The sequence below is a fragment of the Erithacus rubecula genome (genome assembly GCF_903797595.1).
Source record: "Erithacus rubecula genome assembly, chromosome: 9".
Taxonomy (NCBI): Eukaryota; Metazoa; Chordata; class Aves; order Passeriformes; family Muscicapidae; genus Erithacus; species Erithacus rubecula.
This window is the reverse complement of record NC_136660.1, coordinates 4,048,018-4,075,870: the sequence shown is the minus strand read 5'-3', so window position 1 is coordinate 4,075,870 and position 27,853 is coordinate 4,048,018. Positions and strand designations below refer to the sequence as shown.

The window sequence follows — 27,853 nt, the reverse complement described above, 5'->3', positions numbered from 1 at the left end:
AGGACATGGGGAATGTGGTTCCTGTGAGCCTGAGGCTTTCTTTGAGCCTTTATCGTCTGATAAAAAGCCTCTGGGCCAGAAGAGTGCAGAACAGAGCTACTTCACAATACCCCGATATCCACTGGCAATTACTTTCTACTTTAATACAATTTTGTCATTGTTCTTTTCACATAGAACGGTAGAAAGTCTGCAGCATTTTTAACATTTAATCTTACCTCCAAGTTAAAGGGTACAGATTCAGCTTTGGTCAACTGACTGAGCTGGATGGAGTTATGCCAGCAAGAGACAAGGTTTAAAATGTGTAGACTTAAAAGTCAGAACTATGCTTCTGAGTGCGAAACATCTAAACCCTCTTTTAATCTGAAATATATTTTAAACAGCAAACATTATTAATTATTTAATTCTGGCAGAAATTGACTTTCCCTTGGTTATCTGCTGCTTTATCTAGACGCCTCCTGCAACACAACCCACCTCACTGCCAGGGAGTTTGATGTCGCCGCTTCTCAGGATTTTGCTCCATCACCAACTTCTGTTTTTAATGACAATGTAACACTTCAAAGTCATATTTTCATTTAGTTTACTCTCAAATGTAGGCAGGAATTCATGTGTCTATTTCGCTTCAATAACAAACACGTGTAAAAAAACATTTATGGGATGGAAAGCATTTTGTAACAACGCCAAGGTCATGGGTTCGATCAATGCCTCCATGAACCGGCCACTCACTCAGAGAGCTGGACTCGACGATCCTTTTAAGTCCTTTCCAACTCAGACTAAAAAAGAAATTATTTCTCTCGCCCAGAAGTCCTGAGCTACTCACTGCACTAATCCTGGCTGCAATTTCTGTTTCAGAGCATCTTAAGAGCTTTGACGCGTCTGTGGTGCGTCTGCTCTGCCTTCACCTCAGGTGACCCCTTTCCCCTCACAGAACCCCCCGAAGGTTTGTGCGTGTGGGCTGAGGGCCGCCTGTCCTACAGGGACACAGCGGCGCGAGGCGGCGCGGGGGGTGTCTGAGCACTGACGAGCCGCTGCCGGGAGGGGAGGAGACCCGGAGGGGCCACACGGAGGGCCCGGCTCTCCCCAGCCCCGCGGCGCCCACACGGCGGTCCCGCCGCAAGATGGCGGCCCCGCAGCCCCGCCCGCGCGCGCCTCGCCCAAGATGGCGGCGCGGCCCCTCCCACGAGCCGCGCGGGTCCCGCACGCGGCAGGGCCGGGCGCGCGCCGCCTCGCGCGGTCGCAGGCGTGACGTAGGCGGACCGCGAGCGCATGCGCGGTGCGGCGGCCGGGGCGGGCGGCGATGGCGGCGGCGCGGTCCCGCGCAGGTACGGCGGGCGCGGCGCGAGGGGCCGGGGGCGCGCGGGCTCCGACGGCTGCCCCGAGCGGGACCGGGCCGGGCGGGGGGCGCGCGTTGCGGACCGGGGGCAGCGGGAGGGGGAGGCGGAGGAGGAAGGAGGAGGAGAAGGAGGAGGAGGAGGAGGAGGAGGAGGAAGGAAGGCCCCGCTTCCCGCCTGCCCGGCCCGGCGCCGCCGCCGCCTCCCTTCGCCTTTCTCCGTGCGGCGCTTTCTGGCGCGCGGCGGGAGCGGAGGCTGCCCGGGGTAAAGGAGCTCGCACGGGGCCCGGGGCGCGGGCCCAGCGCCGGAGGGAGGCCCGGCCGCGGCCGCGTGTTCCCGGGTGCCGCGGCTGCCGTGCCCTTGTGCGCGCAGCCGGGAACGGCCGGGGCACGGCCGCGCTGCCCCGCGGCGCCGGCACGGCCACGGCGAACAAACTGCAAATAGCAATGCTCCGCTCCGCACACTCGCCTTTCCTTAACCTAACTGGAAATGGGAGTGCGTTTCTGCGATTTAAATCGCCCTAGTCCCATTGTTGAGAAGTGGGAGATGGAGATTGTGCCTTAGGGAAATAAAATAACTTGCCTTACAACTTTCTGTATTTCCCATGCGCGACGCATGTTGCCCACCAGGCTTTAGGGTTGTAAAACTAATATTTCATTACTCATTTTTTTTTCTCTTTTTATAGTGTTGGGGTTTTGTTGTTTTGTTTTTTGGATTTTTTTTTTGGGGGGGGGGGGGTTGGTTGGTTGCGTTCTTTCTTTTTTTTTTTTCTTCTTTTTTTTTTTTCTTTTATGGCTCAGAATTAAAATAGTCTGACGGTATTTCTTTCAAAGATTGCAGTTACAGAAGATAGACATCCAGCAGATTCTACCTTCTGCCATGGCTCAGTTTGGAGGACAGAAAAATCCCCCCTGGGCTACTCAGTTTACAGCCACTGCGGTGTCTCAGCCAGGTCAGTTTACAGTCAATGTTTGAACCCTGACATCTGGTAGATTTGGAGATCCCTTACTTGGCTATGCACTTCAGAGTGGCACGGTGCTAACTAACTTACCTAAAGTCTGTTTAAGTGGTTTAAATCGGGAGTTTTTCCCCACAACAGAGACTTTAAAAGTCCTTGCTAACTTTGTGTGATGGTTTTGTTTGTTATTTGGTTTTCTTAAGGGGTATGAGTAAAGTCCAAGGTGAGTTTGTATTAATTGTTTCAGTCAATAAACTACATATCAAGTTATTCATATCCAAAGATGCGTAAATCAAATTACCTCTCATTAAATTACATGGTTCTGGATTAAATAATATCAGCTCTAGTAAGGCATTGCAGATTTTTTTAAGTGCTGTCTGAGTTTCATTTCCTGGGCAGCCTGAATCAATGTTTACAAATTATTTTATTAATTTCTTTTTTTAATAGATTAGACATAATCCACATCGTGGAAAATCCTCTGTAATCTGTTACTTGGGTGAGAAGAGGGGTGTTTATTTTTTTAATGCTAAATTATAATTTAAAAGTCCCTATAATCAGAGTATTGCCTTAATAATGGTAGAGAGTTTCCTTTGATTTACCTAAGAGATGTTATTAATTGCAAGCCACTGTTTAAAAACCTAGCTGGCTCCATTTTCATGTTGATTTACATACAGAAGATTTGAGGCAAGAATGTGAAGCTTGATGCATGATGAATTTTGGTGCTTCCATTTCCAGTTCTGGAGTACCTTTTGCATTTCTTGAGTAGAGATGATTTGTTAATTAAATGTTGTAGTTACACTGTGCAGTGTGAAGAGACTTCAGCAAAGCTGTGGCATGTGGAGGGTTCAGGATGTGTGGTTTCTGCAGTTGCTCTGATTTGAAATGAAGTTCAATGTTTTGTGTCTGGCAGCCTAGCAGAGGTTGGGAATTAGTGACATTCTTTGGAGGTGCATGTCTGGGGTGGGAATCTTTCTCCTCTCCTGACTCAGTTTTCTTTCCCAAAGTGAATCCTCTCCAGTTTTTCCCACGGACACTGATCCAATCACACAGTGTATCCTCAGGAAGTGACCACTCCCATGTGCTTCTCAGCACTTTGTCCCAGGGTGCATTTTCCTTTTCCTCCGTGCCCATTCTGCTCCATTCCCTGCCTAAACTATTGCTGTTCCTAAGCAGCTGCCCATAGGCAATTTTCCACTGTTTCTCTGGATGGCTCACACTTCCCTTATCCAAACGACACTATCTCCTTCTGTAAGAAAATCCCTAACAGCTGGAAAGGGTTGAGAATGTGGGAATGTGCTTTTATTTCTCATGTCAGACTGGGGGAGATGTTGGAGCAGTCAAAGAATGGGAGCACCTGGGCTGGGCTGCTCTTGATGAGTTGGCTGATGTGACAGCTAATGCATCAGAAATAGTGGTGGAAGGTGGAGGACCAGCTCCATGTCCTGTTTCAGAGGGAAAGCTGCACTGAACCTGCCAAGGGGAGCAGCTGGCAGTCATCTTAGGGCTGTCTGAAGTAGGACCAGGAGGGGTGGATGGAGCAAACATCAGCCTCTTACCCATTTCCTTAAGCTTGTGACCCTGCCTGGGCCAGCCTGCTTCTGAGCCTCCTTAGATGAAATGAAATGCAAATGTAACTGGGATAGGATGGTCAACATCAGTGACTGCTCAGTGAGGGCTGAGGGATTTAATAATCTGCAGGGATTTATATCTGTTGGTCTCAGCAGCACCTGACTCAAATATGAGATCCATTAAAGATGTAACATTTGGTTGCACTTTTACGTTCTTCCTGTGCTAGCTCCACATTCCTTTGTGTTCCTAGTGTCCTTTCCTATTCCTGCTGCAATACACAGTTCACCATGTCTGCATCCTCTTCCTTGTATGCTCTGTTGAATCCAGTCCCTGGGATTCTTCTGCTCAGCTGCTGTTTTAATACATACTTGTTCCCCTGCTTTTTAATTGGCTGTTTTGATTTGTAATACAGAGCACAGGAAACACCTTTTGGAAGGTAAGCAGTGTGCTGTGGCACTGCTGGGAGCTGAAGAACAGTGTTTTCTAGTTGAACTTGCCCCTTTCAGTGTGAAGGTGTGACCTTCCAGAGATGCTGTTCTCCTAAGGAGGATGTGTGCTGACCAGCCTGAGCTGCTGCTCACTTGTGTGGCACCCAAGAAATAGTGCATATTGGCTTACCCTTGTGAATCTCAGTGCTTGTAAATTCATTTTAAAGGAATATTTTCAAGGGTTGGCCAAAGCTGTTAGATATATTTTTCCATGCCAGCTGTTTTTATCCAAGTGTCAGGTTTCTTTTCCAAAGCTTTGAAGTGCTTGGGTATGAGTGAAAGAGGTCTTGATTTTTGTAACACAACCAAGGTGATATATAGGGTTTTTTTCGAGCTGTCAGAATCAGTGAGTGATGGTGTTAGAAACCCAATTTGATAATTGCAAAAAAGGGACTATCAGGCTTGGGATTTTGTGTTTTTCATTGTTTTGGTTTGGGGATTTTTTGGTGTCTTTCTGATGTGGATGCTGTCTTGGCCATCCCTGCTGAAGAACTAACTAAATTGAGTTAAAGCTCTTAGTTATTAAGGTGTGACACACTAGCTGTAGACTGAGGTGTTGTGTAATGGAGGGTTTTGTGATCCCTTTGGGAGGGTTTACTGATTACTCTCTGTGCCTGTGGTGTTAGAAGAGAGATGGGCCAGCAAAGCCAGCAAAGATCGATGTGTGAAGAGAAACTCCTACATGTAGCACAGTGAATTTTTGTCTACTCCTCAACTCAACGCATCACAAGACTAAAATGAGAAAAAAAAAAACCCACCATGGTGGTTAAGCACTAAAGCATAAATTAAACCATGCCTACTACAGAAAATCACTTAAAACTTGCATAATGATGTGCAAACTGCTGAAACGCCTGTGAAGGAGAATTCCCTCCTCCTCTCTAGCTCTTCATTTTTGGCACCTCTTTGGTTTGTCACAGTGCTTGCCCTGTGCTGTTTTCAGGGTTATGATGAAAAGCCTGGTTTTATTGAACTGTGGTGCTGGCTCTGCTGTGTTCTGCCTGATTGGTGATGTCTTTGCTGTATCAAGACTTAATTGCATTGGAGTGAAGAACGGTGCAGCTGATGAGAGCTGAAGTGCCTGGACTCAGTGTCTTGTTATTGCTGGTGGCCCCTGTGAGGTGACTAAAGCAATGTGCAGGAGCAGAGTGAGCATGTGGGGAGTCTCAGGGCACTGAGGAATAGTAGCTGGTGCACAGTTTGCTGGCTTGCTGTAAACAGATGTCCCATGACAAATACTGTGAGCCTGGTCTCTAGCGTGTGCCTGTTCAAAGGAGTATTTTTAGAGTAGGTTGTGTGGTGTTTGTGTTGCAAGTGTGTGAAGCTTAAAGAAACTTGGAAGCCCAAGGACCTAATCTCACAGCTTCTGACAACTGTGAGAAATGTGCCAAGCCCTGCACAGGGCACTCCTTTACTGTAATTCTAATAAACCTATGCACTTACCAAGGAGACATATGTATTTTGATGTTTCCCTAACTTTTAGAGATCTTTAGGGTTTAGGAGTAGGAAGAGGGACTGCTAAATACTGTCATTGTGTTTGTTGCAACAGAAATGTTTATTACCTAACCCAGAGCTGCAGCCTGGGAGCCCAGTGTCTGTCTGAGTCCTTTCAGCTGGCAGTGCCACGCAGTGTTTGGTGCCAGTGGGAGTTGTTTGCACTGCATTTAAGGAAGGCATCTCCATCACTGTACTTACTGAGATCATTACAAAGCCTAAGAAGCTATTGTTTGCTACTGCAGATGCTTGTTGCCAATAATAATAATATGGCAGTCAGATGTCAGTTCCAGACTCAGTCTGATTCATTCTCTGCCTCTTGTTTTTCTGTGTGATTTTTCCTTTTCATTCTTTTTTTTTTTTTTTTTTTTTTCTTTTTAACTAGTAATGCAAACTCAGTTGCCTAATTAATTGGAGCCTGTTTGACCAAGATGAAAGGTAGATGAAAGTCTTGGAAATACTTCAGGGCAAATCAGTAGGAACAAGATACAGCTTTGAAAAACTTGTTACTACAGGTGTTATCCTTTGAGAGGATCTTGGCTGTCTTTTTGTCTTTTCCCTTTTTTAGTAAGCTGGTCTGCAGTGTTGTAGGCGATAGATACCCAGTTAATGTTAAATGCTCAAAAAGTGATAGTAGAGATGGCAAAAAAAAATTCTTGTTTTTCATCAGTTGACAAAATGAGATAAGGCTCTTAGGATGGGTTGGGAATTACTTGAGATAGTTCTGGGTTATGCTGAAATGGAAATTGCCATAGTGAAACTGAAGAGCTGAATAATCCCAAGATCTGGTGTGGGAATAAGCATTCTTGTGGGTACCATTGATACAAAAAGTAGGAGAAAACTTGTGAAATTTGCTTATGGTAATGCTTCCCAGCTTCATCCCCCTGTGTTGGAACAATATTAAGATAGAACTTGGGACTGAATGAGAATAGCTGGCATAGTCACACATGTTCAAAGGTAGCAGTGTGGAGTGAATTTCTGCACTAATGGGAATTTCTGCTTGGCATGTGGAAGTAAGAGGAGAAAGATGAATGCATTGGTTATTTGCCTTGACTGAGCCAGCAAAGTATTGCAGCCAAGAAAAGTGAAAGTTGTCCCAGGATGCAGCAGCAAAGCTTTTGAATTGTATTTGAAGATCTGTTTAAGGCATGTTATGTGAGACATAGGTGAGGATCCAGTTGAGGGTGTCCTTCTGGATGGTCCAAACTGTACATTCAAATTGAAGCTGATGATCAAGCAGGAGGCAAGAGGATCAAGACAATGGAGGGTCTGTCATGAGAGAGGCCTCAAATTTTGTTTGCTGGCTTCTAAAGAAATGCAAATTTTGAAATTTTCCAGGGGGGAAAAATTAATGAATGCTTGATTTCACTGTTAAAATACTATTACTTCCTGGAATGTTTATGTGATAATATTTGGTACAGATCATAGTGATAGCAATTATTTTCAGTGCTGTTTATCTATTTCTTTACTGTTTCACTCCAAAATTATTAGATGATCGGTGCCATCAGCAAAGAGTCTGCTCTGCTGGAAAGGGCAGTGTGCTAGGAAGGATTACGTTATTCAGGACCTGTTGAGTGGGGTACAGCATTATGGTAACAATCACCAAATACCAGCAGAGTTTTACTGCATGCCTGGATCAGGAATGAAAGCCTCGTTTTGCATCAGTGAGAATAGTGTGGAGCATAAACTCTGCAGGAATACTGTAAATCCGTTCCTCATTCCACTGTGTCTTTGATGGGTTTGGAAGAGAGAAGAACCGTGTTAATCTTGAGTGTTGCTCAGTCCTGAAGATGGCTGGCTTGTCTGTTTTTGCTGGCAGTATGTTTCCCTGCCCAGTGTCTCTCTGGTTTTATTTAAACATGTCGACTGGACTGATAGTTTAATGAAGTGATATTTGATCATGCAGCTGTCTATAACTTTTTGAAAAACTCCTGCCAAAGAGGGAGCAAGTTTCCAGATAAGTTTTCAAGTTTTTGCTGAGATTTGCATTTGGCAGTGCTCTCTGTCACCCCAAAGATCCATCTGTAAGTGTTGAGCATACCTTGTTCAGAGGCATAGCCTGTGCATAGGTGCCCCTCATGAGTTCTGTGGTGAATTAAAAGCTGGCATGACAATAAAATAAACTAATCTTTCCTTCTAGGCAGCACAAACCCTTCCTGTTAAGAGCTGGAGAGAGTTTGAGTCCCCTCATTTGACTGATTAAACTCTCTGTTGTTCCAAGGCTGTTCCTTCTCCACCAGTCCCCACTTGACAGGGGACAAAGACAGTACTGAGTGAAGCAAAACCTTGCATGATTTCAGAGGGTGCATTCCATGTTACACTAAAGCTTTCTCTTGCCCTCAGATAGAATGCAGTGTATTACTTTACAGAGCAGAGCAGCCACCTTCCTTTGGCTCATGCAGAGCCTGGAATACCTTTGAGACAGCAGCTGGAGGGGGTGGGTGCAGGAGGAGGACACGTAAGGATCTGTGTTCTCTGCTGGTAGATGAGTTTGGGCGGCGGGGTGCGATCCTGCCCCGTGAGCCCAGAGCGTGACTCAGGTCGCAGCAGGGCTGACGGGCCGTGTTCCCTCCGCAGCTGCCCTGGGCGTGCAGCAGCCCTCGCTGCTGGGAGCCTCCCCGACCATCTACACGCAGCAGACGGCGCTGGCGGCGGCGGGGCTCACCAGCCAGACCCCCACCAACTACCAGCTGACGCAGAGCGCCGCGCTCCAGCAGCAGGCGGCAGCCGCCGCCGCGGCCCTGCAGCAGGTAAAGCACACACAGCGGCCGGCGCTGCCCGAACTCCGTAGAGCTAAAGGACCCAGGAGGAAAGGAGAATGGAAAATGGTGAACATTGCAGTGTCAACCTGTCTTATCCATGCTGGGGGGTGGGCTTACAGCTAGCTCTAGTGGAGTTGGTCTGCCGAGGTGGTGGGATTTTTGGGGAGAATGAGTTTTGCTGCATCTAATCTGGGGATCTCGAGTCTCTCCCATCACTATATATATCCTTTATGGAATTTTGCATGATTTCATAATGGGCCCTAAATATTGTCTAAGTGTCAAGCTTAACAAAAATTGCTGACCTTAGCTAGAAGGGGAACATCAGGGCCCACTCTAAAGGCTCAGAATATTTGTTAGGAAAATAATGTATGTTGATATTACTAGTTATTTTTTTAATTAAAAATGTAAAATGTCAATTGTTTTTATCTAGAACTTGCTAAACAGTTAACTTATTTGGTATTATTGTGGTAATAATTCTCCTGTTTATGATATTTTGCTTTTATCTGTTTCAGCAATATTCACAACCTCAGCAGACTCTCTATAGTGTACAGCAACAGGTTTGTCTGATTCTTACTGTGTACATCACAAATAACTTAAAAAACAATGTCGACTGTGTGTCTTGTAGGATCTGTGTCCAAAATCACCCTCATATGGGAAGTTGTTAAAGAAACTTATGTAATACTTTGGGTAGCAGAAGAGAGCTTGAAGTTCATAAAGACATATGCAGAATGGAAACCTTCATGCAAAAACAAATTTTAAAAATACATACTATTCCATGTGTCAGTGATTCTCTGCTGTACTTTGCTCCAAACAGGGCCGTGTATTTTAACTGCTGGAAAGACACTTTCCCTTTTGGTCAAACGTTCCCTTTTGGATTTTTATGATGATCTTCAAACTTAACAGGATTTTTAAAAATAATAAAAATGCAAGGGAATTGTATGCCTAAGATGTTTCAGCTGCCAAAATTTTTTTGGTATTGCTATTAACTTTCAGTTCAAAAAAAATTTTGCATTTCTCCTTTCTGAATAAACTGGGTTATGCAGTCTTAAAATTACCTCACAAGCACAGGATGTGCAAACTGCTGAAATGACCAAGCCCTGAAAGACTATTAACTGATTCAGATTAAGCAAAAACTCTTACTTGTAAAGAAGAGGTAGAATTGTACAATTTCCATAAGCATATAAAATTAATTTATAACTTTATTTATTTATTTTAAGTTGCAGCAACCTCAGCAGACCCTTTTAACTCAGGTTAGTTTGGTTTTATTGTTTGGTCTTCATCCCCAAACACAGATTATGCAAGAGTGCAAATTTGTGACATCTTGGTATTTTAATCTGTAAAATGAACTAATATGAATGGACATTTTATTGGTACCGGTTTGTTTTATCCAGATGTTAAAATATGCATAGCCTTGGTTTCAGAAATTAATAGCAACCACTTTTCCCTAATTTTCAAGGGAACATGTGTGTTGATTATATTTCAATTTTTTTTGTTTGAACTTCAAGTGTCCAGTTGTTTTGCAGTAAATAACAAATGGGGAAAAATCTTTCTCTTCTTTGTGAAGGAATTTAACTTCCTATATTAACAGTATGTCTCTGAAGAGATTTCAAAGGAATCTTGCTGAGCTTGACAGGTTTAAAACATGCAGCCATTAACACACTGCAAATTGCTCTAGTTCTATTTTCACTTGAACTTTTAAACAGGCTTTACAAAGGTAAAAATGTTTGACTTTGTTTCATTATCTTGCTGTGTTCTTCTGTAAGAAGGCAAGTACATGAACTGTTGAGGTAGGGATAGGTTTGTGTTGGCCTCAACTTTTACTGACTTCTAGCCCTACAGGTGTGATATAAATGCAGAATGACCTCTTGAGTGTTTATTCCTAGCACAGTCGGGAATTCATCTCCATGTCAGGCCCGCTGTAGACAATAATGCAGTCTTCATGCTTTTTTGTCTGGATAAGGTGCATTTTTGGGGGAAGCTGATTCTTATAAAAAAGAAGGATAAACAAAGCCAGTCTTCATTCAAAGTAAGAAACGTATCATCTTCAAAAAACCCAACGAGCCGACGAAAAATAGAAAAAACTTCCACCATCTGAAAATGTCTATTCTAGGTGCTATAGCCTTTTAAAAGTGCTGTCTCCATGGCTCAAGGAGCTGTTCCCTGGCAGCCTGGCAGCTGCTTGCAGGGCTGAGAGTTGTCTTTGGTTGACTTGCAGCCCGCCGTGGCGCTCCCCACCAGCCTGAGCCTGTCCACGCCGCAGCCGGCAGCGCAGATCACCGTCTCCTACCCGGCGCCCCGCTCCAGCCAGCAGCAAACCCAGCCCCAGAAGCAGCGAGTCTTCACCGGTGTGGTGACTAAGCTACATGATACCTTTGGATTTGTGGATGAAGATGTCTTTTTTCAGCTTAGGTAAGCTGGGAACACTCACAGCCTGCAGATGTACTCTGTGTTGCTCTCAGGAATCACAGGTTTAGAGGATTGCAGGCTAATTCTGTGACTCTGCCTGCAATAGTGTGTTGTTTTCATTCATCAGTGGAAGTCAGAGAGGTTAATAGATGCTAAGTCTGAGGTACTCCCTGTGAATTCTTGATTTTTTTTTTAACACAAAGCCCAAAGCTGGGAAACCCAGAGAATTCGTAGGTGACTAAAAGCATAAAACCTGCTGTCTGCATGTCTTAACTTGGTACTGTTTGAGGAACTTTTGCCTTAGGGCCAAAGACAGGGAATTACTAAGTTCCTGTGCATACCCTGAACTGAAGCAAGTAGTACTAATGCTGAATTTGGGGGTAGATGCTCTTCCTGTAAGCTTTGTTTAATGAACTTTACCTACTTTCTCCCATCTTTATATTTAACATTCAATAACCCTAGCTAAAAGACTCTCATGTATATATATTTTCTGTAACGTTTTCAGTGCTGTCAAAGGAAAGACACCTCAGGTGGGTGACAGAGTTTTGGTAGAAGCTACTTACAACCCGAACATGCCATTCAAATGGAACGCCCAAAGGATCCAGACGCTGCCAAACCAGGTAGGTGGGGTTGCCCAGCATCCCTGGCAGTGGCTCTTGTGGCTGGAGCTGACTCCTGACTCGCTGTGTTTGTGTCAGAACCAGAGCCAGGCGCAGCCGCTGCTGAAGACGCCGCCGGCCGTCCTGCAGCCCATCGCCCAGCAGACCTTCGGGGTCCAGCCACAGCCACAGCCACAGTCCCTGCTGCAGGCACAGATCTCAGCAGCTTCCATCACACCTCTGCTCCAGACACAGCCTCAGCCACTGCTGCAGCAGCCACAGCAGAAAGGTGCTCCTTTGGTGCACGCCTTTTTGGGGGGCGCTCCGGTGCTTTACAGGGTGGTGGTTGTTTTCTTGTTAGTCAAAAGGTTAAAGTAATAGCTGAAAATATTGAGAGGACTCAGATTGAGTGTGTCTTCCTGCAGCTTTGTGCAAGGCACATTGCCTGCAGTAACTCAGAAATCATCTGGGTAGTGAAATCCCCATGGACTCATCTTCATGTTAAGATTTTGTAATCAGAAAGCAAATTCAGTGTGATTTTTCTTCTTCCATGCACAAGTTGGGGAGTTGAAAGTATTCATAGCAGTGCAGTTCTTAAGCATCTTCTGCAGTGTTCCACAAAATCAGGTTTTGCAGGTGTATTGTTAAAGCTGTTATTTCTTTGTTTATTCATTTCAATTAGCCAGGTTGGCATCTGAGACAAGAAACACTGCCAAACATGGCAAGTCTAAAACAAAGGTTGTGAAGTCTCTTTCCACTTGGAGTGGCTGAGGAATCAGTGATAGAAGTGATACTATTAGGACTGGTCTTACCACAGTAAAAACAAGTGTGGAAGAACTGAAGCAGAATTGTTTTGCTTAATGCTTACTACAATCTAATTAGTCCTTGTTGTGCATTGGTGTTTATTAACATTTGCTCTGCTTAAATAGCAGTTAGTTAAATGTCTTGAGACAAAGAAGGTTTGTGCTCAGGGATTGGTGTTGCAGTATAATATATTGATTTAGGAATAATTTTTCAGGATGCCATTTTTATTTTTGTATGAATAGCCTTAAAATGAGGATTTCAGTTTTCCTTCAGCTCGATGAGTAGCTAGTATATTTGTCTTAATTTTAAGTTTTCAAAAGGGCTTTGCTGTTTATTAAGATGGCTTCCCTGTGCTTAGATTATATTAGCTTCCATCTCAAGAAGATACTTTTAAATCAATATCACTTAACCAGGGTGTCAGTTTGCTTCAGTGGAGAAAAGCTTAGATCTCTTGAGTTTCTTTAGGTGGGTGTTAATAGTGGATAAATTTGACTGTAGAGTTAGGTTAGAGAATGTACAGAGGTGAAAGAGCTGTAAGCAGCAGTGGATGCCAAGCATAGACAGTTGCCCCCTATTCTCTGCTGATGCTGTACTTTTTGTTTCAGGTGGTTTGTTGCAGCCCCCAGTCCGTCTGGTTTCACAGCCACAGCCAGCTCGAAGACTAGACCCACCATCCAGATTTTCTGGGAGGAATGACCGAGGCGGGGACCCTATGCCAAACCGAAAAGATGATAGGAGGTATGGAGACCAGACTGTGATCCAAGCATTCCATAGAGGCCTGTCCTCACCCAGAGCTGAGCTGCTCGCTCCAGAGTGAGTCAGCAAGATTCACAAGTGGTGTTACCCTTAGGAATTAGGGAAGAGTTCTTAGCCACATGAAAGTAAGGAGTTGTATAATCAGTTTCTCTTGTAAAGAGACCATGCTGAAGCTGCTTCCGTTTTTTGAGTTGTTTCTGACAGATCAGGCTTCTGTTGTGCTAGTAATCATTTTGTGTTAGCAGCCTGCAAAAAGATGTGTGTTTTCTGTGTGTTCTTGAAGTCGTGAAAGAGAGCGCGAGAGACGGCGGTCCCGGGAAAGGTCCCCGCAGAGGAAGCGCTCCCGCGAGCGCTCGCCCAGGCGGGAGAGGGAGCGCTCCCCGCGCAGGCCCCGGCGCGTCGTGCCGCGCTACACCGTGCAGTTCTCCAAGTTCTCCCTGGACTGGTACGTGTTCACAGTGCCACGTTCACCTGCATTCACCTCACGTGGGCGCAGCTCACCCTGAGCCCTGGCAAGCCCACGCGTGTGGACGTGGCTGCTGCGTGAAAATCCTGACTTTAAACGAGCCAAATATGTAATGGCTAAGAACCTTCTATGATAAACTTATTGAAGGTTCTGTGTTACTTTAGAATGCTATTACAAAACAGCTTTATAGTGTTGTTTAATGAATATTCCCTAAAATGCAGAAACCCGAATTGGAAGAGTCTTTAATACTCATTTTTAAAGATCATCCGTGACATTCAAATGTAGCATTCTTGAGATTTTATATATACAACATCAAATACCCAATGGTTGTATTGCCAGTTAATACACCTATAATTATGCACTTTGTTAATGGTTCTTTACTGCTGTATCTTTCAAATAATGCTGTGTCTTTCAGCCGTAGCTGTGATATGATGGAGCTGAGGAGGCGTTACCAGAACTTGTACATCCCGAGCGATTTCTTTGATGCTCAGTTTACATGGGTGGATGCTTTTCCTATGTCTAGACCATTTCAGCTGGGAAACTACTGTAATTTCTATGTAATGCATAGAGAAGTAGATCCTATAGATAAGAATGCCGCAGTCCTTGATCCACCTGATGCTGATCATCTCTACAGTGCTAAGGTTTGTATGCTTTTCCACTGATATCACTATTTATTAGAATTTTTTTTTATCAAAAGAGTGCAGAAGTGAGTTTAACTGAACTGAAAATATTCTGCAGCCATTTAAGCAAAATACAGCATTTTAAGTTTTGCAGTAAAAAGTTTTAATATGTAGAGGTTAAAGAATCACGACTGAAATTCAGTTTCTTTTTCTGTTACTAGAGCTGTGCTAAATCTTGTGTTTGCAGAGGGGTCTTCCATTCTCTGCACCCAGTTGCAGTGATGTGATTATAGGAAAGAGCCAGCTCCTGCAAGTTCTCTGAATGATTTCTTAAGCAATTCATTTTGAATAGTTAATGGAGTCCTTTTTATTCCTTCAAGGATACTTTTTGTGCAGCTTGTGTAGTGGTATTTTCTTCACTTATTTCCTGTTCATTTCAATATTTATTGTTTTGTTTGAAGTAGATTGAGACCTATCTTTAACATGTAATACTATTAACACACATTGCCCTAAAAATCTCATTAATGACAGACTTCAAATGGAACAGGTTTCAGCAAAATGTTTTGATAAAAGGGTCTTTTATACACGATTATAGCACTTGATACAGCATATTTTATATGTTCAGATAAAGATGGACTTAATTTATTTGCCTTTTGTGTACAAAAACTGTAAAGCCTTTGCTCAAGTATCAGACATCCTGGTTTTTCAGTCTGTGCAGAGCAAGAGCTGCCTTTTAGAAGGCCAAGGTTCAAAACAGTCAGTGGCTGAGAAGGAGCATCCTGTTTTATCATACTCCTGTTTAGGGCAGAGAGCCACCTTGTAAAGTGTTGGTGTGTGTGTTTGCGAGTTGTGGTCATTGTTGATCAGTCATAGTGAGACCTTCACCAGACTACTCTGACTTGCACCACAGGTGATGTTGATGGCCAGTCCTAGCATGGAAGATCTCTACCACAAGTCATGTGCTCTGGCTGAGGATCCCCAAGAACTTCGTGATGGATTTCAGCATCCTGCTAGACTTGTAAAGGTAAATATGCTTCAATGCCAGACACTTTTGGCAATAAAGGTTGGTTATAGAGCTTTACCATTTCTGATAATAAGAGAGGAGCTTGTAGACAGCTGAATGATGACTTCATTTTTCCTCTGAAGACACCTAGTTTATGTCAATTCTTCTTCCACTTTATAGGAGCTTCACATTTACTGCTTTGTTCAACTTAAACAATTAAGTTTGTAAGGGCTCATATGTGAAGAGAATACACATGAAGCAACAGTTAAACAGCTGGTTTTTAAGTGAAATTTAACTGTTAAACAAAACAAGCTGTAAGTGCTGTGGTGTTTCATGACAACAGACGTTTTTTCCAGTTAAATTCTAGCTTGTGTCACGTGGGAATACTTTCATTTATAGGTATGATGCTCTTGTGGTCTCACCTTCTGTAGCTTTTCTTCATCACTTTCAAGCAGGCACATCTGTAAATGTGTAACAGAGTTTAAATTCTGTCTTTGGGGTTACAAAGCTTTTAATTGCAAAGAAACAAGCCTATAGCAATAAACTTGGTGGAAAATCTTGGAAGCAAGAATGAGTGATGATGTTTTAAACCTATTCCATTGCTGAAATAATCTGTGGAAAAAAAGAACTGAACTCATTCTTGCCTGATTTTCATTTTCAGATTTCAAACTAATTTGACGGTTTACTCATGGATTTCAGTGTGTGTGCTATTAAATATTCTTTGCACTTTGGGAAAATGACTTTTTACCTTTAGCAGGGGAACATTCAGAAGCTTCTTTTTGTCTAGTTTTTAGTGGGTATGAAAGGCAAAGATGAAGCTATGGCTATTGGAGGACACTGGTCCCCATCACTGGATGGACCTGATCCAGAAAAGGACCCCTCGGTGCTGATAAAGACGGCAATTCGTTGTTGCAAGGCTCTTACAGGGATTGACTTAAGTGTGTGCACACAATGGTAAGTACTGCACTGCAGAGCCAGCTACACTGTAGAAATAAATACTTATTGTCTGTTACCAGGACTTAAAAAAAAAAAAAAAAAAAGGAAAAAGAAAAAAAAGCTGGAAACCCCTTTTTTCTTTGTCAACTACTCTTGGTAGTTCAGGTAAACTACTCAAAGGATGTTCTGCTTGGTAATAAGCTTGATTGGTGCCAACTGTGCTGAATACTCCATTAAGAACTAATTAAAAGTTCTGGGTTTATTTTGACATGTTATACTGAAATTTTTTTAATGATCGTGTGTTGAAAATATTTTTCATTTTGTGCATAGCTGGAGAGGATCGTCAAGAGAACTTCATTTCATTGTTCTTTTGTTATAAATAAATAGCCGTTTGTTATACAGCCATATTTTCTCTTGATGAGTTTCTGTCCTGTGTTAACACTCACTTTAGTTGTACTTATACCAGGAAAGCCTGTTGTACTCTGAATTTGAAGTTCTTCAGCAACTTCTATTTGCGCATAAAAGCTACATGAGCTAAACAAAAAGTTGTATGAAAAGCATTTTGTTGATTTTCCTCCTTTTCAGTTGCGATACCTTTTTACAAGCGTGCCGAAAGAGAAAATATGGCTTCCATAATTTTTTTCTTTAGACAAACCTCAAGGTCTTGCAGCAAAATTTCTTTACTTGATGTGCTACAAGTGATCTAGGCTCTTTAAAATGTATTGTAGAATTTTTTTTCCAACATGCTTCTTCCCTTGCAACAGGTACCGTTTTGCAGAGATTCGCTACCATCGCCCTGAGGAGACCCACAAGGGGCGTACAGTTCCAGCTCATGTGGAGACAGTGGTTTTATTTTTCCCGGATGTTTGGCATTGCCTTCCCACCCGCTCAGAGTGGGAAACCCTCTCCCGAGGATACAAGCAGCAGCTGGTCGAGAAGCTTCAGGGTGAACGCAAGGAGGCTGATGGAGAACAGGCACTGAACGCTAATCCCTTTTTCTATTTCTGCTTCTCACAGGCACAGGAACACAGGCACAAAATGCACACCACATACTACACAACATACATACACAGGAGGAACATAACTGGTAACAATGACTGGTAAACCAGCTTTCAGCAGTGTAGTGAATGTTGCTTTTGATTTTTATTTCAGCTAGTTCACTAACTTTAAATGTGTATGCTGATATCACAAATGGAATTAAATTGTGCTTATGATGCGCAGAAAATTTTTTATCGTAGACGTAGTTGCTGGAATCTGGGACCAGTTGTTGAGTGAGATTCAGTTTATGAATAGCTGTCTTCAAACATTTTGCCATTTTCTGAAATTTCTAAATTCTCTCTTGTGGCCAGTTCTAATTGTGATATTTGAAATTGAACAAACACTAGTCTGAAACATCTGAATTTCAGGCCACGTGGCTGATCAACATCTTGGAATAAGGGAAGGTCTGACTGAACAAAGAGTAATTTGGGGGATTTAAAATGTGGGGGAAGATCACCCACTGTGTGGTTACTGGAGACCAGCAGTGTCTGTGTAACCCCAATATCCTTTGTGGTGTTGCTTATCACCCTTTTGTGTTCCACAGATCTGGCTTGTATTGGCTGAGTGGCACTGTGATCATTTATAAAGTGGTAGAATGTGTGTGTGAACTTGTCTAAATAATAACTTTAGGAGAAGACTATCTGAAACAGTTGTGACCTTGCACAGATCAGCAACAGAATTTAAAAAATAACTGAAATGCTTTCAAGCTTTCTGAATGATAATTTCTAAATTTTGTTTGTCAGGATGAAGAGGAAAAGGATGATGGGGAAGCTAAAGAGATATCTACGCCTACACACTGGTCTAAACTGGATCCAAAAACAATGAAGGTAACAAACACTTCTTAAAATTGGATTCCATTGTACTTTTTCTCTTTTAAGACATGACCTGAAATGCAGCTGTATGTTTCCTTAACTGAGCAAAAAAACTTCAGTAGTGTTTTGCTGAATTTATGTGTACTAAAAGTGGCATCACAGTATGCAGGGATGACTCCTGGTTGTAGTAGGAGAATACAGCTAATTGAATCTATTCTGAACTTTATACAATTAAAGGATCTAATATATGATACATTAACTGGAAAACTGTTCTGCTGTATTTTGCTGTAATTGGCCAGATTACCATTTACATGGATAACTGTGGGGTTTAAAATACTGAAGTGATATATTTCTGTACAATTACTGCCTTTTTGAATATAAGGAGATATAATAAAAAGTTTCCTCTAAAGCAATAGTAATAATAAACTATTTTACTCTAGTAAAATCCTGCCCTTGCCTCTGTGAAAAGTTCGTCAGAAGGAAGTTTTTTGTACAAAACATCACTTTAAATGTAATATATTTTTTGTATCAGTAGCTATTAGTGTTTTTTCAGCACATACTAAAAAAATAACAGTTGGCTTTTCAGTGCTGCTGATTTTAATCTCACTTTCTCTACTAATCATATGTTTTGTGATGTCACTGCTTGATACCACTCACAAAGCTTTTATTTACCAGGTAAATGACCTTCGCAAAGAATTAGAAAGTCGAACCCTTAGCTCTAAGGGACTGAAATCTCAGCTGATAGCTCGACTGACAAAGCAGCTGAAAGTAGAGGAACAAAAAGAAGAGCAAAAGGAGCTAGAGAAGTCTGAGAAAGAAGAGGAAGAGGAGGAGGATAGGAAATCTGAAGATGATAAAGAGGTTAGGATTTGGATATGCTTGGTTTAAGTCCTAATTATACATTAAATATATGAAGTATTTGTATAAATATGTGTAAGCATAAAAAGCAGAGGCATGTGCCTACTTGTGCTGGGATTTTGTTTTTCTCAGGTCACTGCACTGGGAACTCTTGCTGTACCTTGAGCTGCTGAACTGGGGAGAAATCCTGGCCAGTTTGAATTACTTTGTATCAGCCAAATCAGCTCAAATGTGCAACTGCACTAAGGGTTCTACATTAATGTTTGCCCTTAAATGTAAGGAAGAATAAATCCAAGCCTCCTGGGAAAAGCCGTGCTCAAGACACACTTAAAAAGACCTTAACTACTCAAACCTACATGAAAAGCAGTTGCTTAGTTCTGTGGGTCTCTGTATCTCACAGTCCAGCTTCTTCATGTGGCATATGGTTTGCTTGGGTTTGTTTTCCCATATTATGAAGCTTTAATTTTTGCTTTCGGATACTTGCTGTATATTGGAGTTTCTGTTTTGCAGTTCGTAGTTACAGTGCTTAGTGTGGTTTGCTATTTCACAAAGATAAACAAAATCTGTGCAGTAATGCCAAAGATCAGCCACAGAAAAGGGCAGAAATGTCTGGAGATTGGTTTGTGCTTTAATTGCCTGTCTTCTTGTGTGTTACCTGCTAACCTGTATGGGGTGATTGGAAGTTTTATATTTTTATGTATGTCTGTAAACCTTGTTGCAGGAGGACAGGCCACGTGCTTGCAAATTCTGTCAGCTGCTGCTGCCTTCTCCCACAGCTTGGATGGGGTTCAACTAGCTTGGGTTTCTTGGCACAGCTTTCTTTAGGACTGGAGGGGAGCTGTGATTATGCTGGCTTTTTTTAAAGCACAAGCTCTGCCATGACTTTTTTTGTAGTCAGGAGACTTCAATATTTGTCTCTTGGCAATCAGTAAGATGGTGGCATTTTACCTTTTGTAATCCTTCAATTCATTTGTGTCAGGTATGTTTATTGAGATTGCAGTTCCCATAATCAAGGGTTAATTGTTGAAGATAATTGTTGAGGCTGTGTTGGGTATTTTTGAAGAGTTGAGGCAAGGAAGCCTTTCCCTTCCTCTGTAAGGAGTGAACAGCTCAGTGTTCTGTGTGCTGCTTTCAGCAGCTTAGGCTTTGCTTTCCTCAGAGCAGTGAATCCTAAAAACTGAAATAGAGGCTGCAACTTCAGCTTTGGAAAATGGTCCATGTTGGCTTTTTGTTCCCTTTCAGGAAGAGGAGAGGAAGCGGCAGGAGGAGCTGGAGCGTCAGCGGCGGGAGCGCCGCTACATCCTGCCGGATGAGCCGGCCATCATCGTGCACCCCAACTGGGCAGCCAAGAGCGGCAAGTTTGACTGCAGCATCATGTCCCTGAGCGTGCTGCTGGACTACAGATTGGAAGATAATAAAGAGCATTCCTTTGAGGTAACACAGCAGTGCTGCTTACAGTTAGCTCTTCTTGTTTCTTTTTCATTTTCGCGTGAAAAGTTTGTCATTTGCCAATAGTAATATTACAATAGTAATGGTATCCAGAGGAATACACAGGTTTTCAGATACGGAATGGGATTTGTAAAGGTATTCCATATTCAAAACAGATGGTAAGAAATCTGACACACCAGAAGATTCTGATATGATGAAAGTTAAGATGCCACCTCATAATTATATACATTTTTAATACATGCTTTCGAACTTGTTGTCACTTTTCTTTCTTCTTTATGTGCAGGTATCATTGTTTGCAGAACTCTTCAATGAAATGCTTCAGAGAGATTTTGGTGTCAGAATTTACAAAGCACTGATTTCTCTCCCAGAGAAAGAGGACAAAAAGGACAAAAAAAGCAAAAAAGATGAGAGAAAAGAAAAAAAAGAAGAGAAAGATGATGAAACGGATGATCCAAAACCTAAGAGAAGAAAATCTGGAGATGATAAAGATAAAAAAGAAGAGAGGGATGAAAAGAAGGTCTGCAGTTAGCTCATATGCAGTTCTAGTTTGTCTGGATCAATATTCAAGTGTTTCTCTTTCAATTTTACATTATTTCTTTCAGAAATTCAGATCTTGTAATGTCAGTTGATTGATTTGACTTTTTGATCTCTTTAAATATGTTTCAATTATGTTCAGTAACTTAAAAATTTTACAGGTGTATTGGGAGTGTTTTAATGTTCAGCTGTATCACACAGATTTGTATCTGTGTTTTTAGGTGACTAATCGTAAATGTAGGCAAATTTTGACTGACTTGGAAGTAATGTTTTTACTTGGCTGGGTTTTGAGTCTGACTAGATAAATATTTAGGAACTTCTGTTACAGAAGGAAGATAAAAGAAAAGATGATGCTAAAGATGAAGAAGAAACAGAAGAGGACAATAATCAAGAAGAATACGATCCAATGGAGGCAGAAGATGCTGAAGATGAAGATGAAGGTATCATGAACTATGAATTTTGTGACCTTTCACAATTTTTTTTTTTTATCATAACTGATTATGTTCTTTCAAGCTGGAGAATGCCTTGGAACTAGACAATTTAAAATTGCGTTATTAAACTAATTTTACTTTAGCAATTCTGACCAGGTCTACATAAAATGTAAGTACCTTTATGCTAGGCATTGTGGGAAGATAGTAAATAAAAACTAGCTGTGGTGCTCTAAGTAAGGCATGCATATAGAAGTGGTTTTATTTTTTTCAGAATGCAGACCACTCGCAACTCCCATTGAAGTCAGTAGGAGATGTGAGTATTCAGCACCTCTGAAAAACCAAGCCACTTTTACATGCCTGACTTCCTACTCCTCAGTTCTGGAAGGCCATCCTGGTTTTAGCTAGGACAGAATGTACTGTGGGTGCTCTTTAGCCCACGTTACAAGAAGCTGGTTTTTGTTTGGATGGAGTTGTGTTAGCCTGAAGAAATAGGGAAAGGGTCTGGAGGACTTTGCAGGCAATGGCAGCAGCTTTTCCCTGCTCAGAGATTCAGAATGGTGTAAAACATGCTGAGTGCTCTTTGGTCTGTGCTTTGAGGTAGTTGCCTTTCTGTGGAGAGACTTTGCTAGAGATGTGGGTCTGAGCTGTGTGGCTACTCCAGTCCCAGCATTTTCCATTGTATTTTTGGCAGAGTACTGCACCAGCCTTACAAAACTGATATTAATCTGTGGTTTGCAGAATAACTCCCATTTGCTTATAATTTGTCTGTAAGGGTGGCCTGGGCTTGTCTGCTCTTTACAAGAGCTGCTGCTTCCCATAATCTGTCCTTATGCCATTCCCAATCAAGAGTTGCTGAAAAAACCCAACAAGCCATGGAGGTGCAGGGGAAAGTGGTTGGTTCTGAGAAAAGAGTTGGTAAAATTAGCCAAGCACTGTAATACATAGTTTTTTCCAAAGTTTTCCTCACAAGAAAGGTGAGCTTAAAGCTGAGCTTGGCACATGATTCTCTGACCCAAGACTTGCACATAAGGTACAGAGCTGCATGCCAGAATCCATCCCAGCAGTTTTATCATCCCTTTCTTTCTTTCAGTCTAGTTTTACTGTATTGCCTACCTTTAGACAAAAACCCTGCCATTTGTAATTCACATCTGAGAAGTGATGGGATCTGTAACTCCTTGTAGAATCTAAGTTTGTAGGAAGCTTAATCTCTCACTCAACATATGAGTATAAACACATGGTTTTAATTACATAGTTTATATGGGTTTTGTTATATGAAGTATTTTGAGAGTAAATAATATTGAATTTGAATAGGAATAACCATAGCTGAGTGCAGATGCTGCCAAGCCTCATTAGGGAGAATTGTGGTAATTTCCAGCACACCACTTAAATAGATGGAGATGTTGGCAGAACTCATTTTGGCCTAGTTAGCATTTGTTTCTGTTCTTCTGTCCTGTGTGTGAAACAAACACAGGAAAAAATTGTAAATGGCTTATATTAAAATAAGACTAGAAAAAAAAAAATCAGAATCTAACAGGGCTCACTTCAATGCATTTTTTATTATTTTTCAGGGAAGTATATTGCAGATGTTTGGGAGTTTGTGTGGACTTTTCTAGTGGCCACAGGTGTTCTGGTGGTGGTTATATAATCATTTGCTGTGGGTATGTTGAATTTTCTTTCTGTTTTGCAGATCGGGATGAAGAGGAAATGAACAAACGAGAGGACAGAAAAGAGGGAAATAAGCATTGTAAAGAGAGGGCGTCTAAAGATAAAGTAATTAACACCTTTCTTAACAACTGTGTAGACCTTGTTAGAGGTGTCCTGATTACAGCTTAGCTGTATTTTTATTTTAAGACCTGTTTTTGCCTTTGAAAAAACAGCTGTTAAGTAAATAATTGAGGACAGAAGGGATGTTTCCTATTTTATAATTGGTTAATTCTGGTCACAGGTTAATTCTGTGACCATTTTTTACATACTACCATGAACAAAAGGAAGTTGTGTCTACCATCTATTACTATCCATTATGGTGTACTTCTTCTAAATATTGAAAGATTACTTGTCTTACATATCTTAAATTAGTATTACATAATGTGATACAAGTTGGTAGATGCTAGTAATATTAATTGCTTGACTGAAAGTTACAATAAAATGAACAGAGAAAAAACTTGTGTTAAGTGAGAGAAGTTGGTATATTTTCTGAATTATATTTGAACTCCCTAATGATCCCATAATCAATTTTCTGTAGGAGAAAGACAAGACCCAGATGGTGACTGTTAACAGGGATCTCCTGATGGCTTTTGTTTATTTTGATCAAAGTCATTGTGGATACCTTCTGGAGAAGGACATGGAGGAGATCCTGTACACTCTTGGACTGCACCTGTCACGCGCTCAGGTTTTGTATACTACCAAAAAACTTCCAAAACATTTCAGGAATGTTTGAAGTGGGAGACATGTAATTTAGCTTCTAAAGGCTTTGCTTACATACCTGATCTCTTATTTTTATGCAGCCACTTCATCATGTTTACCATGAAATAAGAGTTTAATCTTTTGTGAATTGTCTTGGAGTGAAAAGGTGAAGTTGGCAGCTTATAATAAGCTCATAATGTATATATAACTTTTATCTCTAAATTGTATTTATTCTTTTTCTAGTTGGTTTGCATTTTAAGCCCCAATATGTTAAAGTTCAAAAAGCTATGCAATTTCTTTTAAATTTTCCAAGCTAAACCATTCTTGTTTAGGTAACAGAATGTCTTAACCATTATTTCTTCCCATGTGTTGCAGGTCAAGAAGCTGCTTAATAAAGTAGTGCTTCGAGAATCTTGCTTTTACAGAAGACTAACAGATACTTCTAAAGATGAAGAAAACCAAGAAGAGTCTGAAGAGCTACAGGAAGATATGTTAGGTGGTAATTTTTTCCTTATTTTGCCACAAACCTCCAGAGTTATTTCTGTATGATAATGAGAGTTCTGAAGTACTCCATTTCTTGCAGAAACTAATTGAGCCAGTTTGGAAAAGTAAATCTTTAGCAGTTCCAAAGTAACAGGGCTTTTTATGCTTTCAACATGTAATAATGCAGTTTTTGGATAAATCTTGATATCAGAAACAGGAAAGAGGACAGAGGTTAATGTTCAATATTGATGAACATAATTTCTCACTAGTTTTGAGGTCTGGAGGCTCAGCTGTTGAATAGAGCCTGAGTTTTGAAGACTGGGAAGAGGCATAGAATAATGTCTTGAAAGAAAATGCTGCTTTTTAGCAAGAGGAAGGAGGGAAGTGTGAGGGGTGGAGCAGCAAAGCTGAATGTGTGTTTGTTCTCTGAGGAGTTTCTGAGCTGGTCACTAGAGAATGACGCTGTGGCTGTTTGCTGGTGCTGACTCCCGTGCAGGAAACCGGCTGCTGCTGCCCTCGCCCGCGGTGAAGCAGGAGTCCAGGGCTGTGGAGGAGAACGTGGGGCTCATCGTGTACAACGGAGCCATGGTGGATGTGGGCAGCCTTCTGCAGAAGCTGGAGAAGAGCGAGAGGGTGCGGGCAGAGATAGAGCAAAAGCTGCAGCTGCTAGAAGAAAAAACAGGTGGGATGTTACTTTGAAGGCAGCACTTACAGGGAGTGCAAGACACTGAGACTTTTTAAGTAGATAAATCAATTTGGGTAATATTTGTGACCTAAATTTTATTCAAGATGGATGCAAGACTTTAAATGCAGCGAAAAATAAGTATTGTCAAACTCAATGCAGTTTTTAATGTTCTTTAAAAATCAGTATTATGATACTGCACACAAATAGAATATTAGCATCGGAAGTGACTTGATGTTTTCATTCCTTCCCTTCCTAAGATGAGGATGAAAAAACTATACTGCAACTGGAGAATTCTAACAAAAGTCTAACTGCGGAGCTAAAAGAAGTAAAAAAGGACCTTGGACAACTGCAAGAAAATTTGAAGACTTCAGATGATAAAAAATTGCAATTTGAGGGTCAGCTGAATAAGACAATCAAAAATTTAGCTACTGTTATGGATGAAATACAGAGTGTTCTCAAACAGGTTAGAATTGTTTAATTCCTTTTTTTATTACTATTGTAGGCAAACATCTGTAGACTAATTATTGGAACAAACAGTTCAATATAAAAACAATTTTGAAATTAATTCAGGGCAGCAGTGTCTGAACATATATAGAGAAGATGCTTAATGTTGGATTGATTATTTAAAGGGAGCAAATTAAATGTGGTTTTTTTTGTTAGCCTGCAACATATGTTCTTGACTTGAATGTCTTTAAAAAGTATAAATACTAATGTAGATCTCAAACTATCTGAATGTTTTCCTGTCCTGATCTTGTCCATCCCCAGCAGTCCAAATACGCTACTCTGTTTGACTGGTCAAGAGAACTTCAAGACAGAATTCAGCTATCTCAGTACAATGAGTTTTCAGCAAAACACATAAGATCCAGAGCATTTCTACCCCTCAGTTTTTCAGGAAGATACTGGAATTGGTTATAACTAAACTGAATAGGATACCAGTCCAGATAGTATTTTAGAGATACAAACAGTATCTGTGTCTCATGCTGCTTTACAGTTCACATGAGAACCACAGCTGCTACAATTCCTCTCATCCTCTCCCTTTTTTCTTTTAAAGGACATCGTGAAGAATGAAGATAAAGACCAGAAATCCAAAGAAAATGGAGCAAACGTATGATAAACTGCTGCTGTTTAGAAGAATGGTGTTACATAATGTAATATAAATCATGATACCAGAATGTATGGGAAGTGATGCATGTTTGATTTTAGTAGTATAAATATCTTAGTTCCAAAAGATGTATAAAGTTTTATGAATGTGAGTGTCTGCTCCAGAAGATTGCTTGTAATTCTTAGCATTCAATTTGAGACACTCCTCAAGTGAAAATAATTTTGCATTGCGAAAAGTTTTAGGATGAACTTTGTTACAGTTTTAACCCTAATAAAGTTCATCAACGTAATGAACAGTAGCAAGTATTTAATTACCAAATGTTTTTCATTGAAGTCTAGTGAAATCAAAATTTCCATTATTTATAGACTTGCCATTTTTAGGTTTTTGTCTTTATTTTGGTTTAATTAGTCTTTTTAAATTCGAATATAAATCACAAAATAGCATGCTGCTTAATTTTACAAGTAAAGTTTTTTTTAAAAAAAAGCTTCTTGGAATTTTTTTTTGTTTTGTTTTGTTTTCACTTGTCACAACTTTTTTTCCCTTTCAAATATAACTTTCTTCCCCAAAGCTGCTTGTATTAAAGCCTTGTAATATACAGTAGTTTGGATGAGTTAAGAAAGCAATAGAAACCTACCAAAGTACTGGTAGGGTTGTGAGATTTATATGAAAATACATGGGCCTGTTTTAAATGTGTGTCATTTGTGTTCATTAAATTGTTCTTATCTTTGGATTAATACATATATTCCTTTTTAATAACAAATGCAGTATATCAAGCTGTATGGTCAGATGGCAGGGGAGTAGATGTCAGAATAATGATGCCTTATATAGAGAAAGAGCTGTCAGTGTGCAAAGTGTGTAATTACTGCTAAGGCTTCAGTCCAACAAAAAAATGGATCCACAAGTATGTATACTGCATATTGTAATTACAAAGGAGCAGGACACAACTTGGTTTGTTGAGAATGGGTAAGATGGCCTTTCTTTGTGTTCACAAATCACTAGAGATCAAAACTCACCAGTTAATGTGACTTCCTTGTCAAAGGCAACTTACTCAAAGAATGTGAAATATCAACAGTTGTATTTTGGTGCAACTTCCAGGAAGATTAAGGGGTTTGCAAGTTGGGACAGAAGTGTTTTCTTACAGAAATGGTTAATTTTGGCAGTTTTCTTTTTTAGCCTAGATGTCCTAGGTAACTAAATACCTGTTAGGAAAGTCCAAGTGCCATAAAATGTATGAATAACCTACATGGAAACTCATGTAGCTTTAATGAGATACGCATTAAAATGCCTGAATTTATGTTCAAAAGAGTCTAAGCTGGTGCTTTTATCACTTACCTTCCTTGGCTCTTTTGGAGCTAGACAAGTGAAATATCTTTCATTAAAGTAACATGCATAAGCTTTCCCCTCATTCATCTCATTTGAGTCATTGTATAATACCTGAACTGTTCACAGTCAAGTAGGAAATACTATAAAAACACTAACTGTATATAAGTACACAGAAAATACATGTTTTAGAAATTGGGAAATAACATCTCAGAATGATTGAATGAGGATGGTGATAAATTTATCTTATGAAAAGCATTATCTGTGGTGTACAGATGGTGTTTAATTCTTTTGTAATCAAATTATATTTTTCACCTTTACCTTTGTACAGATTGTTGACAGCATGTTTAATTTTCGATGTTGAGCACCATTTATGTAAATGGACTTGAAAGAATTGCATCTGAAATACTTTATTCCTGAACTTCAGCAGTATGTGTGAACATACAAGAAAACAGGTCTAGAATTTAAGATAATGACATTTTAGGCACACTGAAACGTCTGAAATATTTTGCTTGGGTATTTTTACCTTAAACTGCTGAGCTGAAAGCAGTT

General features: G+C 40.9%; 1 protein-coding gene across 7 annotated transcripts; it reads left to right on the top strand.

Annotated features, from left to right (window-relative positions):
• The first annotated feature begins 1,212 nt into the window (after positions 1-1,212).
• CCAR1 (cell division cycle and apoptosis regulator 1) lies at positions 1,213-27,853 on the top strand. 7 transcript variants are annotated; one of them, XM_079312972.1, is made up of 26 exons: positions 1,213-1,319; positions 2,162-2,280; positions 8,412-8,584; positions 9,109-9,153; positions 9,814-9,846; positions 10,812-11,005; positions 11,508-11,622; positions 11,701-11,890; positions 13,011-13,143; positions 13,445-13,606; positions 14,043-14,268; positions 15,158-15,271; positions 16,038-16,204; positions 16,951-17,161; positions 17,968-18,051; positions 18,712-18,897; positions 20,137-20,328; positions 20,627-20,860; positions 21,206-21,317; positions 21,580-21,621; positions 22,996-23,078; positions 23,551-23,697; positions 24,087-24,207; positions 24,691-24,876; positions 25,137-25,342; positions 25,931-27,853. In XM_079312972.1, the coding sequence occupies exons 1-26, from the start codon at positions 1,264-1,266 to the stop codon at positions 25,988-25,990; spliced, it is 3,591 nt and encodes a 1,196-aa protein (XP_079169098.1). In that variant the 5' UTR covers positions 1,213-1,263; the 3' UTR covers positions 25,991-27,853. The 7 variants fall into 7 exon arrangements, with proteins under 7 accessions (XP_079169098.1, XP_079169095.1, XP_079169099.1 ...); XM_079312969.1 differs by having other exon boundaries at positions 8,412-8,662; XM_079312973.1 differs by lacking the exon at positions 9,814-9,846.

Excerpts from the sequence above, each read along its gene's own strand:
- CCAR1 (XM_079312969.1), top strand. The coding sequence starts at position 1,264 with ATGCGCGGTGCGGCGGCCGGGGCGGGCGGCGATGGCGGCGGCGCGGTC. Across the intron at positions 1,320-2,161 it reads GGCGGCGCGGTCCCGCGCAG|ATTGCAGTTACAGAAGATAG; the intron begins GTACGGCGGGCG and ends TTTCTTTCAAAG. Across the intron at positions 13,144-13,444 it reads AACCGAAAAGATGATAGGAG|TCGTGAAAGAGAGCGCGAGA; the intron begins GTATGGAGACCA and ends GTGTTCTTGAAG.